This window comes from Rhineura floridana, chromosome 7, assembly GCF_030035675.1.
Source record: "Rhineura floridana isolate rRhiFlo1 chromosome 7, rRhiFlo1.hap2, whole genome shotgun sequence".
NCBI lineage: Eukaryota > Metazoa > Chordata > Lepidosauria > Squamata > Rhineuridae > Rhineura > Rhineura floridana.
In genome coordinates this window covers 112,490,488-112,506,854 of record NC_084486.1, presented here as the reverse complement: position 1 = coordinate 112,506,854, position 16,367 = coordinate 112,490,488, and the positions used below count along the sequence as shown (strand labels likewise).

Genomic DNA, 16,367 nt, shown 5'->3' with positions numbered 1-16,367 from the left:
ACCTACTGAAGACCTTCCTCTTTCAATACGCCTTTAAGTAGAGACCTTATCCCAGTCTGCATCTGTGTTGGAATTGCGTTTTAAAGTGTTTTCAAAATGTTTTGTTTTAATATAGTTTAAAGTCTGTTTTTAAGATGCTTTAGAGTGTTTTTAGTGTTTTTGTTTGCCGCCTTGGGCTCCTTGTGGGAGGAAGGGCAGGATATAAATTTAATAATTAATTAAATAAATAAATAGAGTAAGAGAGGAATAGTCAAATGAGGTATGGTAGAGTGTGTGAGTAAGGTAAGTTATCACTATTGAGGTTTATGCCAGAAGTCAAGCCAGGAAGCTGCTAATCTTGGATAATTAGTTTCTTCTGTTAATTTTGATAAGTTGTAACTTGTATTGTTAGAAAGTATGTGTAATCCTCTAGATCTGCCCCTAAGGGTGCAGTGCCTGGGCCATATCGCACTGTTTGGGTCTCCCATTGCCTTCAGCTCCCCCTGCCATAGCTCCTCAAAGGGAAGAGATGGAGAATCCCACCAGTCAGTAGGGCTGATACATGTGGCCACTGGTACAAGGCCTGGGGTGGTTGTCTCAGTGCGCGCACACACTCAAAAATCCATGTGAATGTTTTGCTAATGTTGTTTGTTTATTCTTCTGGTTAGTTTTCTTCTTCAGCAACTTATTAGTACAATTTAGAAGGCTATTTGGTGGTGATTCTGGCACATCATGACAAAAATACCATGGTTAATTGAACAGCTGAAGCTGGTTCATCTCCTGGATGACTTTACAAGTTCATTCTGGTTTAGTACTAAAATGACCAAATTATCATCCCATTTTTTGATGAAAATTAATCTGAAAACTATTCAGAATAATTGCTTACTTTGTACTTACCTTCTAATGAAACATACATCTCTGAATATATATTAAGGTTGTATTAAATAATGTACTTCTACTAAAAAAAATGATTAAATAGAATAAGAACATAAGAAGAGCCTGCTGGATCAGGCCAGTGGCCCATCTAGTCCAGCATCCTGTTCCCACAGTGGCCAACCAGGTGCCTGGGGGAAGCCCGCAAGCAGGACCCGAGTGCAAGAACACTCTCCCCTCCTGAGGCTTCCGGCAACTGGTTTTCAGAAGCATGCTGCCTCTGACTAGGGTGGCAGAGCACAGCCATCATGGCTAGTAGCCATTGATAGCCCTGTCCTCCATGAATTTGTCTAATCTTCTTTTAAAGCCATCCAAGCTGGTGGCCATTACTGCATCTTGTGGGAGCAAATTCCATAGTTTAACTATGCGCTGAGTAAAGAAGTACTTCCTTTTGTCTGTCCTGAATCTTCCAACATTCAGCTTCTTTGAATGTCCACGAGTTCTAGTATTATGAGAGAGGGAGAAGAACTTTTCTCTATCCACTTTCTCAATGCCATGCATAATTTTATACACTTCTATCATGTCTCCTCTGACCCGCCTTTTCTCTAAACTAAAAAGCCCCAAATGCTGCAACCTTTCCTCGTAAGGGAGTCGCTCCATCCCCTTGATCATTCTGGTTGCCCTCTTCTGAACCTTTTCCAACTCCATAATATCCTTTTTGAGATGAGGCGACCAGAACTGTACACAGTATTCCAAATGTGGCCGCACCATAGATTTATACAACAGCATTATGATATCAGCTGTTTTATTTTCAATACCTTTCCTAATTATCGCTAGCATGGAATTTGCCTTTTTCACAGCTGCCGCACACTGGGTCGACATATTCATCGTGCTGTCCACTACAACCCCGAGGTCTCTCTCCTGGTTGGTCACCGCCAGTTCAGACCCCATGAGCGTATATGTGAAATTAAGATTTTTTGCTCCAATATGCATAATTTTACACTTGTTTATATTGAATTGCATTTGCCATTTTTCTGCCCATTCACTCAGTTTGGAGAGGTCTTTTTGGAGCTCTTCGCAATCCCTCTTTGTTTTAACAACCCTGAACAATTTAGTGTCGTCAGCAAACTTGGCCACTTCACTGCTCACTCCTAATTCTAGGTCATTAATGAACAAGTTGAAAAGTACAGGTCCCAATACCGATCCTTGAGGGACTCCACTTTCTACAGCCCTCCATTGGGAGAACTGTCCGTTTATTCCTACTCTCTGCTTTCTGCTTCTTAACCAATTTCTTATCCACAAGAGGACCTCTCCTCTTATTCCATGACTGCTAAGCTTCCTCAGAAGCCTTTGGTGAGGTATCTTGTCAAACGCTTTTTGAAAGTCTAAGTACACTATGTCCACTGGATCACCTCTATCTATATGCTTGTTGACGCTCTCAAAGAATTCTAATAGGTTACTGAGACAGGACTTTCCCTTGCAGAAGCCATGCTGGCTCTGCTTCAGCAAGGCTTGTTCTTCTATGTGCTTAGTTAATCTAGCTTTAATAATACTTTCTACCAGTTTTCCAGGGACAGAAGTTAAGCTAACTGGCCTGTAATTTCCGGGATCCCCTCTGGATCCCTTTTTGAAGATTGGCGTTACATTTGCCACTTTCCAGTCCTCAGGCACGGAGGAGGACCCAAGGGACAAGTTACATATTTTAGTTAGCAGATCAGCAATTTCACCTTTGAGTTCTTTGAGAACTCTCGGGTGGATGCCATCCGGGCCCGGTGATTTGTCAGTTTTTATATTGTCCATTAAGCTTAGAACTTCCTCTCTCGTTACCACTATTTGTCTCAGTTCCTCAAAATCCCTTCCTGCAAATGTTAGTTCAGGTTCAGGGATCTGCCCTATATCTTCCACTGTGAAGACAGATGCAAAGAATTCATTTAGCTTCTCTGCAGTCTCCTTATCGTTCTTTAGTACACCTTTGACTCCCTTATCATCCAAGGGTCCAATCGCCTCCCTAGATGGTCTCCTGCTTTGAATGTATTTATAGAATTTTTTGTTGTTGGTGTTTATGTTCTTAGCAATGTGCTCCTCAAATTCTTTTTTAGCATCCCTTATTGTCTTCTTGCATTTCTTTTGCCAGAGTTTGTGTTCTTTTTTATTTTCTTCATTTGGACAAGACTTCCATTTTTTGAAGGAAGACTTTTTGCCTCTAAGAGCTTCCTTGACTTTGCTCGTTAACCATGCTGGCATCTTCTTGGCCCTGGCGGTACCTTTTCTGATCTGCGATATGCACTCCAGTTGAGCTTCTAATATAGTGTTTTTAAACAACTTCCAAGCATTTTCGAGTGATGTGACCCTCTGGACTTTGTTTTTCAGCTTTCTTTTTACCGATCCCCTCATTTTTGTGAAGTTTCCTCTTTTGAAGTCAAATGTGACCATGTTGGATTTTCTTGGCAATTGGCCAGTTACATGTATGTTTAATTTAATAGCACTGTGGTCACTGCTCCCAATCGGTTCAACAACACTTACATCTCGCACCAGGTCCCGGTCCCCACTGAGGATTAAGTCCAGGGTTGCCGTCCCTCTGGTCGGTTCCATGACCAACTGGTCTAGGGAATAGTCATTTAGAATATCTAGAAACTTTGCTTCTTTGTCATGACTGGAACACATATGCAGCCAGTCTATGTCCGGGTAGTTGAAGTCACCCATTACTACCACATTTCCTAGTTTGGATGCTTCCTCAATTTCATATCTCATCTCAAGGTCTCCCTGAGCATTTTGATCAGGGGGACGATAGATCGTTCCCAGTATTAAGTCCCTCCTGGGGCATGGTATCACCACCCACAACGATTCTGTGGAGGAGTCTGCCTCTTTGGGGGTTTCGAGCTTGCTGGATTCAATGCCTTCTTTCACGTATAGAGCGACTCCGCCACCAATACGTCCTTCCCTGTCCTTCCGATATAGTTTATATCCAGGGATAACCGTATCCCACTGGTTTTCTCCATTCCACTTGGTCTCCGTTATGCTCACTATATCAATGCTCTCCTCTAAGACCAAGCACTCCAGTTCTCCCATCTTGGTTCGCAGGCTCCTAGCATTAGCGTACAGGCACTTGTAAGCAGTGTCTCTCTTCAAGTGTCTTTGGCACTTGTGGTTAGGCCTGTGGTAATTTTGCTCTTCTGAATTGATATCCTGTGCCCCTGCTCTCACAATGCCTACTTCTAGGCCTACCCCTTTTAAAATTTCATCATTTCTTTGGTTTTTATCCCAGGGGGGAGGTTTATTCCAAACCGGACCTTTCTCAGCTCCTGGGATTTGGCTCCTAGCTCAGGGTGACCTTGGGCTGCCCTTATTAGTTATTTCTCTGAGCTGTTTTACTTCAATTTAAATAATGGAATAAATGGGAGCTACTTACCCTCTTTTCGCTCTGCTGCTTAACTCGCCTTGACACTTTGTCAGCTGGGGCCTTGACGCTTCGTCAGCTGGGGCTCCCTCTAGCTCGTGGAGCAGCCACTAGTCACTAGTGATTTAAACTGTGATTTAAAATTCAGTCCTTCAGAGAAGTGATTTAAATCATGATTTAAATCAATTTGAATTTAAATCAAACCAACCCTGTTTCTAACATTACCATTTTTCATGCCCACTCCTGGTCTATACTTCATGAGGATTTCTGGAGTCATCTCTGGGAAGTGATAGTGTGCATGCCTTTCCCTGTTTTTGTTTGTTTTTTCCCCATAGTCTAATGTTAAATATTAGGTGCTGCCTGGCTGGAGAGTAAACCTTCCTTTTTTATACATCACATCTAGATACTAAGGATCTGTTAGGACAGAGTAGTTCCAAATTTTGGATTATATTTTATATCAGTTTAATGTCTGCATACAATTAGATCTCTTTACTTGCCTCCTACAAATCCTACAGAAGATTTGTAGTTAGGCCTGTGCCAACTGATTAAAGAAATGTTATCCTGGCCTCATGCCTTTGGATCTATGTGTATCTTTTGTTAGGGTCAAATGGAGGGTGTATGCATGATGCCGGTTTTTAACATGTTATAGAAAATATACTTTCAGCATTTATTGAAGACATTTGTGTTCACAAATAAAATCCCTCTTAACCCAGCTGCTTTTGCTTAGTATACTGGAATCATATTATACTGAATTTATGACGTTCCTGTAATTTCATGGCAAAAGACTGGTAACCTAAATAAAGAATTGACCTCATATCAGAATGGAGCGAGCAGAGAATCAGACCACTGAAGAACAGCCTCCTAGAATGGATCACACACCGTTTTAAAATAGCAGCAAGAAAAAGCATAGAAAACCCGTGAAAGGTAAATAGATCCATTTCTGGAACTGTCTGCAAGAGAGATATTGCTTAATTACTACATATTTAGTTTAGTTTAGACATGTTTAGTAAACAGATTTGTTTCCAGAGCCTAAAGTGTGATACTTTAGTTGTTTGACTGAGACTAAAGAACATTATTGACTATTGTTCTATGGCAGTCTGAGCAAAATTGCTTTAAAACTTCAGGTGAGAACTTGAAAGGCCTGAACAGTAAGATCAGAAGAGGAATACATGGAAAAAAGATAGTATGGTCAAATTGCAATAAATAGGATAAAAGTAATAAGGTCTTGCCAACCTACTGTTTGTATTTTGGTGATAAATTTTGAGATTTTGTATTTTCATCAGAGGAATAATGTAAGTGTGCTACTTAAATAAGATTACTCCCACCTTAGTCTATGTAGGGGAAATATACATTTGTCCTCCTAACTGGATGAGGAACCACATATTCAAATGGGCATTTATGTGGTTCTCTTCCCCAGTCCAGTAGTTGAAGTTGCACATATGTCATCCTGATAGTTAATTGATGATTGTGCCGAAATGTGTTCTGCTTCTGGGAAGGCATGGTTTGCATTTAAATTTTGTGTGTTTTGCAGGGTGAGTCCCTGTGTAAGCTTGTCTATTATGGAAGCAAAACAATATTGTTTCAACAAGTGTGAAAGGACACAGTGACAAGTGTGAAAGGGCACAGGAAAAACCTTAGAAATGGGCATCCTTATGCTCTCCGTTGGATGAGAAGTCCACCTTTACTTATGAGAGTATTTGCTTTGAATGGATAAGATGAGAGATACAGTTATTTTTCCTCTGTGTGACATCTTGAAAATGGGAATGGACTGCCTTCAAGTCAATTCCAACTCATGGTGCCCCTACAAACGGTTTTCATGGTAAGCGGTATTCAGAGGTGGTTTTACCATTGCCTCCCTCTCAGGCTGAGAGGCAGTGACTGCCCCAGTGTCACCCAGTGAGCTTCATGGCTATGTGGGGATTCGAACCCTGAACTTCCAGGTCATAGTCCAATACTTTAACCACTACACTGCACTGGCTCTTTGTGTGACATCTGAGAAAATGAAAAATACTGAGCCAAATATTAGTTCATAAGAATATGTAACCTTTCAAACTTAGAGCTCTCCTGAAGCTGTGCCTGTCCTGCTATGCCTTTATGCTTTGAATAGGAAGAAGAGAGATTGTGTGCCTATTCAGATAACAGGAATGTCCTTGAGCTTGTCCTCTCAACAATAGAGGCTGGCATGAGTGAAGTCTCTCAATGCTTCTGTATGTATGAGTATGCTTCTGCCACCTCAGGTGGTGTGTCACAAACAAAGAATATAAGCGTCCCCTCTCCTTGCCAGAAAGAATGCTCTTCCAGTGCTTCCTTTCCTCTTCCCTCTATTTCTTCTTTCCTTTAGTACCTTGTCAATTAGATTGTGAGCCTGGAGGCAGGGACTGTTTTAATTTTTTAGTACATCATATGTTGCTTAGAAAATTGTAGGCACTTCAGAAGTGATTAATAGCATGTTCCTAGAGCCACGAAGTTACTTAAGACAGTGCTCATTGTCTCACTTTTTGGAGCCAGTATTATGATATGATAGCTAGTGTTGTGTTTGAATGTGTGTAAACCATTGCACCTCTGATCAGCAGTGAATAGGCAAGTCCCCATATCTCCCTAATCTTACCTCACAGGGTTGTGAAGATAAACTTTCTTTTTGAACTCCTTGAAGGAAAACCGGGATATAAATTAAATAAATGACACTTTTCCCATTTCTTGTTATCTATCTGTTTCCTTAACAGTATAGCTAATGGCATACTTACATGGCAAAATTGTATTGCTGCATAGTTTTCTCTGTAAAAATAATGTTTGTGGTTTTCCTTTTAGAAAATATTTCCGTAATTGCACTACCAGTGTCTACCATCAACTCACCAACTAAGATTTTGCCAAAAACATTTGCACCAATAAATATGAATGTTGGACCCCAAATGGTAAGTATTGTTACTCGTATTTTACAACACTGCATTGTAGAAACGCATGGCAGATCTTCTCTTTAACTGAGAAAGGACCTGCCAGTACTTTTTGTCATTAAAATGGAAATGGACTGCCTTCAAGTCGATACCGACTTATGGCGACCCTATGAATAGGGTTTTCATGGTAAGCGGTATTCAGAGGTGGTTTACCATTGCCTTCCTCTGAGACTAAGAGGCAGTGACTGGCCCAAGGTCACCCAGTGAGCTTCATGGTTTTGTGGGGATTCGAACCCTGGTCTCCCAGGTCGTAGTCCAACACTTTAACTACTACACCACACTGGCTCTCTTTTGTTATGAATGTCATGCTTATTTTAGACACCTTTCCTAGGGGAAGCAAGACGTCTTACATTCTGCAAATGGGCAATTGCAGTATGCTAATGTTTTGCATATGGAAAAGTAGTTGTAGGCATTACTTGCTAGTATAAGTTTAGGGTTATGAAGAGAAAGTCATAATTGGTGTTTAATAGGACACTGATTCCTAGGCATGCTCTTTAAAAAAACAAAGCAAAACTATTTTGGAAGCACCAGTACAATTGCTATTAATAGATGCAGTTCTGCTGATGTTCTGGAATGGTACTGGGCTTGTTGTGCAGTGGTATGAAGTGGTTAAACTGAGAAACAGTTACACAATATTTCCTGCAGTGCCTTTGCAATCGTTTCCTTGCTTAGTGTAAACACATGCCCATTATATCCTTGATTCTTGACAAAAATCATTCTGCTAGCAAATAGAGGTCTTTGATTTACCTGCACTGGTAGAAACAAAAGCAAAGAAATAATACACACGTGGCTGTTTGGAATTTTACCTTGCATTTCTGTTCCACCAAACACTTTTTTCTGCATGTTAAATAATACAGCAATTTCCAGTCTATTACTAGATTAATTTTTCTTGTGGTAGTTGAAACATCTTGGCACTAGCAGAATTTTTAGCACATGTCTCTGAAAGCATGGATGTAGGTGATAGGGCAGAGAACAGAAATGCTGACATCCCAGTCTTAAATGTATTGCCTATGTTTCAGTCATGTATGTGGCTTCCACAACTAAGAATAAGCAAGTCCTGTTTGATCATAAAAACCAGTTATGCTTAATTGCAATCTTTCTATTATCCTTCATCCTGATTTCTGGGGTCCATTTGGTCCCTCAGGTGCACTTTTCCTTGTATAATTTACACATAAATAGACGTACAGGGGTGTCCTCCTAGGACATTGTCACAAACTGTCACCTGTACAGCGTCCCCAAATTTCAGTAAGTTGCCACTTACTGTTTTCCTTCTGGAAATAACAAAACCCCACTGGGTTCACCCAGTTTACTCAGTATGCATTGAGAAGGAGCCAATGTATATTGCTCAGAAAAATTCTGCCTCCTCTGAATAAGTGTTTTTTTAACCCAGTGCCTTGGTAGTGTCAAGCATGCTTCTGGTGAACAAGAAAAGGGGGGTCTCTGGGGTACATCCTTCTACTGGATATCGTATTGGTGACCAAATATTTCCCCAAGTCAAGCAAGTGTAGGTTTTTTTAACAGCCAGGACAAAGGTTAATGTGGCAGTCCTGTTGGTTTCAGTCTTAAATTTATTTGTGTATGTTTGTGGCCTAAAAGAATAAAATGCAGTTGTAAAACTGCATTTAATAGGAGAACCTACTAATATTTAGAGGTTGGTTATGCAATAACCTTTAAAAAGCATTTGATTTTATACTGTAACTTCCACTCTGAATATTCTTTGGCAACTAACAGGCTACTTTTCTGGAATTGATTTTGTAAGCATTTTCTCAGACTCCCTATTTTGCAATCCTCTGTCATCTAGTCCAATAACATGCTAATGACTAAAGATGCTACTGTGCCTAAGCATTGATTTTAAAGAAAAAATAGGGAAGTGGTCATGAATGAATGCTGTCTATACTTCTTAACAATCTATCAGGCATCACATTAAGATTTCCTTTTCTTCTCCAAGAATTCACAGCAGCTCTCCCAAGCAATGAATCATAGTAGGAGACAGAATTGGCAGTTCTTAAGACCAGAAATTGTTTGCAAGTAGGAACTGAAACACGTAAAAGTGCAAGTTTCTAGCTTTTACAAAGGTCCTGGTGTGTCATGGAGAAAATAGATAATCTAATATGTGTCATGGTTGGCTGTTCAGGAGTGAGTATCAGGAATTAAGGGTCAAGACCACATGATGGATTTTGAGTTCCTCAGAAAAGAGCTTCTCTTGACCAAGAGTCTGTTCTTGTGGTGTACTATAAGACTCCTCCAACTGCAGCTAACAATCGGTTTGCAGTTCGTAGCTCCAGAATATGTTGTATGGTGCAAAAAATAATTATATGCTGCTTTTTGAATCCTTGTCATCTTGGCCCTGAGTTTACAGTAATGCTTGGATTACCAAAATGATTAAGGAGACTCCTGTATGGTGGATTGTAGATGGGAAAGCTGAAAATGAAGATTATTATTCATTTATATACTACTGAGTGCCAAAACAGGCTTTGAACTTGTTCACTTGCAATATTAAAACATAGAGCAAGTATAATGTAGTAGTTCGTTTTGGACTATGACCTGGGAACCTCTCAGCCATGAAGCTTACAAGGTTACCTTGAGCCATTCGCAATCTCTCAGCCTGACCTCCCTCCCAGGGTTGTTGGGGGGGGGTAGCAAACCATGTACACCACTGAGCTCTTCAGATGAAAGGTGGGATCTGCCTACTCTACAGCTCAGCACAAAATGACAGGAACACACACCTCCCCAAAGTCCTTTGTGTATACACTGCAGGGCTCAAGAGAGAAGACTCCACTTGCTGTGTTGAGGTTTGAAATAAGCAGAGGCAGTGCTTAAGATAATATTGTATGGATCTGCCCCAGTCTCAGCTAACTCCTAATAAGGCTGAGTCTTCAGATTGCTTCTTACTGTACTCCTCCAAATTCAGGAGCCTTGGGACTTGTCACCTTGGTGAGCTCTGCTGGATCAGACCAAGGCTGTATCTAGTCTAGCATCCTGTTTCTTACATTAACCTATCAGAAGCCCACAAGCAGAGTACTAAAGGTAATAGCCCTCTCCAGCTGCTGTTCCCAACAGCTTGTATTCAGTGTCATCTTGCCATTGATCCTGAAGGTAGAATACGTTCACCATGAAAAATAGCCATTGATTGTCTAATACTTCTAATTCCCTTTTAAAGTTGTATTGTACCTTGTGGTAGCAAATTCCATAGTTGAACTATGTGCTGTGTGAAGAAGTATCTTGGTCTATCCTGAACTTCTCACTATTCAGCTTCATTGGATGATGACCCCAGGTTTCTAGTATTATGAGAGAGGGACAAAAACTTGCCTGTCCACTTTCTCCACAACATGCATAAATTTGTCTTTCATGTTTCCTCCTTACTTGCTCTTTTCTAAACTAAAAAGCCCCAAACATTGTTACCTTCCTTCATAGCGGAGTAGCTCCAGCTCTTGGTCATCTTAGTTGCCCTTCTCTGAACTTTTTCTAGCTCTACAATATTTTTGAGGTGTTTTGTTCAGAACTGTACACAGTATTTTAAGTGTGATCGCACCATAGATTCATATGAAGGGATTATGAAATTGGTAGATTTATTTTCAGTCATTTTCCTAATGATCCCTAACATGGAATTTGCCTTTTTCACAGCTGGCACACACCAGGCTAACACTTTAATTGAGATATCTGCCACTAGTGCAACATGTGATGTTCAGTGCTGTATACTAGATAGCCCCCACATCCCTGCTGGATTTCTGTCTTTTAATGTTTTTATTTGTTTTGGGTTTGTTTGTTTGGGAAGTTACAAAGTTTAAGGGGTGGGAAGTTTAACTGTCCTTACCTCCTCACCTGCTTGCTAAACTCACATAGGTGCTTAACTGATTACCTTGACACTTTGTTCCAAAGCTAAGATGCTTTGGCAGCTGGGTTCTCATTGTGCTTGTACAGGTCCCTCATAAGCCTATCTTACTTTTTATACCCCTGGCTAGCTTCCCCAGCTTCCTGTCTGAAACCCTGGAGTACCACTGCCAGTCAGTGCAGACAATACTGAGCTTGATGGACCATTGGTCTGACTCTGTGTAAGGCAGCTTCCTATGTTCCTATCTGCAGTTCTGAAAAACCAGGTGTGTAAACCAGCACCTAGGCTATAGCAGTCTTCAGTGAGGGGGAGTGTAAAAGGGAATTTTGATCAGATGAACCTTCTGGGAATGGTGATGGTGAATGGACAATATGTAGGAATTAAAGTAGATGAAAGCAGTTAGAACCCCTCTGGAAATGCAAGGGTCTGACACATTTTTGTCTGCCTCAGTAAGCACTTACATAAACTTGCAGTCTCGTTTTTAAAACAGAACGAAAAGGTGAATTTTTAAATTGAACTGAGGTGTACACCTATACTTTAGCTTATGAGCTGCACTCAGAACCTAATCTGAACCTACACAGAGCTTTAACTGAAAACTAAGCCTACATTTCTTGTTCATGGTCTAGGTTCCCCCCCCCACTAGCTACGTGTGTGTTCTGCTTTCATCTGTGTAGGTTTTATTCCCTTTGCAAATTTGGAATTAGTATAGGCAAGACTCAGATTTCCAACTTCTGCTTCTTTTAACCTCCCTTTTTTGTAAGTATAGAAACTCGGAGGTCCTTGTTGGGCTGTCTTGTTATTTTTTAATGTCTTTTTCTTTGCATACTGATGTACTTTGTATGTGGGTAGTCCTATTACTACAAAGAAATTGCTACCTTATTGGGTGTTCAGTCACCTGACTCTGCTATTAAAGGAAACTGGTGGGACCTGCCACAAAACATTACATGCTCTGTGTCCCTGTTGTCCCCCACCTCTGTGTATCTTGTGGCTCCTCTGCCTCTTATCTTTGTGCCTCACCAAGAGTTGTCTTCCTCCACTCCCTCCTAGTTGATGGCCTGCAACAAAACATTGAGTGTAAGGAGGTCTTTCTATCCTTTTGAACTTCCCCCTTAGTTTTTTAAATACTATCAATGGTGTTCCATTGAGTAACAGAGGACTTTTTCACTCTTCCTTGTATGCCACTTCTCTGCCTTTTAGAATTATCATAGCCCAGCATGGGAGAAAGAGGGAGCCTCCAAGTGGCATGAGACTGGAAGTGTAACATATGCACTGGACCTGTGTAGTTGATTTTGTAGTAGGTAGACATTGCCTGGACCAAACTGTAAGGGCAAAATTCCAAATGGTTGTCTACTTGGTTCTGGTTTTTGGATGATACTGCATCCTGTAATCTGCTTTTTTTCTCTTTACAGTAGATGGCGGTAGAGTAGAATTAAAGGGTACTGTAAATAGCTTCTATTCTGTATTCAAATAAAATACAAAATGTGGCTTTCTCAATCTGAATATAGTCTACTGGTTGACAAAGACTGTAGTGATGGTATAGTTAGTAGTCTTCTACTAACTATTTTAATAGATAGTATCCATTCATTTGGTCTTGAAATGGGATAGCTTTGTTTACTGATTTCAGACATGAACGTTAGAAAATATTATTCTAATATTAGTACTTCTGGGCTAAGTTTCCCTTGCTTTAAAGGGACATGATATGTGACATCAGCCATACAGGATACCAGCTTAAGGGAGAATGTTGATAGGCTCCATTCTGAACATACTAGTAGATGTGTGTGTTTATCATATTATATATAGTGCTTATATTTGCAACTCAGTACAGGAATACTCTGCTATACGGACCTTCACTTTATGGACACTCGCGAGTATGGACCATTCCCCTGGACACTTAACCTTTGGTTGTGACCTGTTCTTTCAGTGGGGGGTGGAAAGAGACGCGACCGTGAATCAGCTGGGAGGTGTGATCGCGATCAGCTGAGATGTGCGGCAGCACAGCAGCAGAGGCTTTAGCACGGTGTTTTGAGGCTCCGCATGAAGGAGAGGTGGCACAGTGGTGGCGCAAGTGAAAAAAGGTGCTTCACTTTAAGTACATTTTCAGTTTACGTACTCGCTCTGGACTCATTGCATATGTTAATGCGGGGTATTCCTGTATGGTATTGTAGAACTGCAGAAGTGGCTCCATAGTTGAGGCATGTTGTGTGTTCAGCTGAAAAGTGTATTCATAAAATCAATAATATATACTATTAGAATGGTGTAGAGGAACTGCATATAGCCAGACTTCTGAGAGATCTGATGAAGAATGAGTTTTTGCAGCTTAAAATCCTTGCCTACAGTTACGGTTACCAATGAGACTATACAACGTATTTATTATTTTCATGGTATGGAAGTTAAATCAGGCACTAATGCAAATTCCCGTGTCTGTGTGTGTGTGTCTGGCATTTATAAGGTAAATAACAAAATGGTTGTTACCCACAAGAGATCCATTGAAATCAAGCAACAAGTCCCTATCACCCAATATTTATAGGCAAATTAGCATATTTAATAGTCTGGTCTACAGATTGCTGCTGAACTCTGCCCCCTCCCCAAATAGTTCTGTTTACAGGTTGATAAATATGCCTTGTATGAACTAATGGTTCAACATAAGCTGCACATACATTCCTTGAGTGCAGATATGTATACATTTGCCTAATGTTTGGGGTTTTATAATCTTTTCAGTTTTTTTATTTTGAAAGCATATTTCCGTACAGAATGATCAAGTCTCATCTTAAACCATCAGCATACATACATTTTTTTCATAAATGTTGTGATTGCACTCATGTGAATGAATTTCACATTCTCAAATTGGGCATGTTTCGACAATACTTTGCCCCTAGGTTTCAACCATTGTCTAAACAAGCTCACAAAGAAAAATCAGATCCTTACACAATTTTTGGTTTTCATCATTAAGAAAATGGCAATGTAGTGAAGTGTTTTTTACTGTCTTATATAACCCTACTTTGCCAAGTATGTATTTAAGAAATGAAGGACCCAAATATTTGAATGCATGTGGGATATTGTAAGTTATCTTAAGATTAATTAAAATAGAAATATACAGAAATGATTTGGCAAATTTGTGAGAAACTTGATTATTCCTGTTCATCTGTCCCTTGGCTCTTTTCAGGTGATATATGGGATAGAATGAAAGCAAGTGGTGGTGGGGATTGTAATAACAGGCCAATCCCCCTACCTACGTGAGTATATTTAAAACAGGATGAGAAAACCTATAGCTCTTCCAAGTGTTGCTGGAGTACAAGTGTAATCAACCCCAGTGACAATGGCCAATCATCAGGGATGATGAGAGTTGTACTCCAGCAACATCTGGGGGGGGCACAGATCCCCCCAATTAAAGGTGTGTAGACTCTATGTGCATGCAACTGTACACATGTATGGAAGTCCCCATGCAATTGGGAATCACAATAAAGCAAGACCTATATAGACTTTGAAATGGACATACGTAAGTTGACGGTAGGATTCCACCCCCTCCAACCTCCACACACTCATAGGTTTATTCTAAATCTCAAAATTGTATGAAAAGAGCTTTTGTTCCCCCTGCTCAAAGTAAATTTTGTCTACTAACAAATTCTCTTTAAAAATTAAATCTTTAATTCATTCTAAATTCTTATTCTTTTCATGATTATAATCTTGGCAATTTAGTTTAACATTATTCTTGGGAAGTAAAAGGATTTTTTTTTACAATTCGTATTATGGTTATGGCGAATTCAGTTTCCCAAGTCATTAAGTCAAAGAGCATCTTTTACTATCAAGGATTTGTGTGTGTTTTGATTGGCAGTTCCACAAAGAGAAGGTGACCTCTCGGTAGAACAGCATCTGGCAGACATTAGGCTGACCTTGTTGCAAAAGTTTCTCAAGGGTGTAGCCAGCATTGCAAAATCATGCTGTGTTTATAGACCTTTTGATATAAAATAGAGATGCAAGGAAAAGTAGACTTCCTGTTATAAGTATGAAATGAGTCAGCAGTGTAATGCAGCAGCTAAAAAGACTAATGCAATCCTAAGTTACATAAACAGAAGAATAGCGTCCAGATGGTGATAGAGCTGAAGACTGTGTCCTGTGAGGGAAAGTTGAAAGATAACGGCTATCTTCAAATATTTGAAGGGCTATCATGTGCATGATAGAGCGAATTTGCCTTCTGTTGCTCCAGAGGGCGAGATCCATATCAATGGGCTCAAAAGGGTTTCAGACTAAACAACTGGAAGAACTTGTTAATGGAATGTGCTGTTTGGCAATGGAACAGATTGCCTTGGAAGGTGGTGGACTGTCCTTGGTGGTGGCCATCCAGCCTCTGCTTAAAAATTAGTGTCTGGGATGCTGCTGTAGTAGATTTTCTGCTTTTGCAGGGGGTTGGACTAGATGACTTTTGAGATCCCCTCCAATGCTAGGATTATAAATCTTAAGAGTTTATTTGTGTAATCCTGTAAAGTTGTGGTTCCCAAGATTTATGAGTATGGGACCCCATTTGTAAGCTCAAAACATTTTATGATTCCTCCCCATGCTAATTGTAATTTTAGTCTCTGATTATTTTTTTAAAAGGTGCATGGCAAAATCACATCTCCAAATATCCCTTTCTGGACAGGGAGGTGTTGCTTTCTTTTCTTAATGCAAAGGTCCAATCAAACTGGTATCCCCCTCCCACACACACACAGTCTGGAGATGTACAGTCCTGTCTCCCAACACCAGTGGGTTACAGTGTTGGACTAAGAACCAGGTTCAAATCCCCACCCAGCTGTGAAGCCCACTGGGTGACCTTGGCCAAATACAGTCTCTCAGCCTGACCTATCTCACAGGGTTGGTGTAGGGATGAAATGGAAAGAGGGGGACCATGTGCACCACCTTGAGCAACTTGGAGGAAAGGTGGGATAGAAATGCAATAATAATTAAATAAATAAATACATTTCAGCTGTAGTATGTGGACCCCAGCCAACCTGCTGAGCTTTTAAAAAATCATCATCATCAAGAAGCAGCAATGTGGTAGTGGTAGGGATGCTAGATTGTGAAGACAAAAGGATGAATAGGTTGAGGAGGGCAGTTAGTGCTTTTAGGCCTTGGGATGATAATCAGAACTGACGACTTGGTTAGTGTGTCCTTGGGGAGTGAGAGTGGAGAAGAAGACAGATCAGCACACACAGAAAAACACCTACCCCTCCTGCAAGCATCTGTAGGCATGGATCCATTTGCGCACGTGGGAGGTGGGATGACCTCAACTGCCGCAGTGTCTGGGAGAGAGAGATTGGGGGGCAGAGTGTAGGTGGAAGAAAGGAGGGACACTGGCACA

General features: G+C 40.6%; 1 protein-coding gene across 18 annotated transcripts in view; it reads left to right on the top strand.

Moving 5' to 3' along the window:
- Window positions 1-16,367, top strand: part of TFDP2 (transcription factor Dp-2) — a 152,638-nt gene that overhangs the window by 18,873 nt on the left and 117,398 nt on the right. For 15 of the 18 annotated variants that reach the window (XR_009764081.1, XR_009764079.1, XR_009764080.1 and 12 more), the window contains one exon: window positions 7,058-7,161. The exons of 1 other annotated variant lie outside the window; for it this stretch is intronic. Coding sequence is in view for 13 of the 17 variants with exons in the window: in XM_061636907.1 (XP_061492891.1) it covers window positions 7,058-7,161 (104 nt within the window). In the remaining 4 variants the exon portion in view is untranslated. Of the gene's footprint in view, window positions 1-5,033; window positions 5,174-7,057; window positions 7,162-16,367 lie in introns of all 18 variants that reach the window. 2 more of the 18 variants (XM_061636906.1, XM_061636912.1) reach the window with 1 other exon arrangement.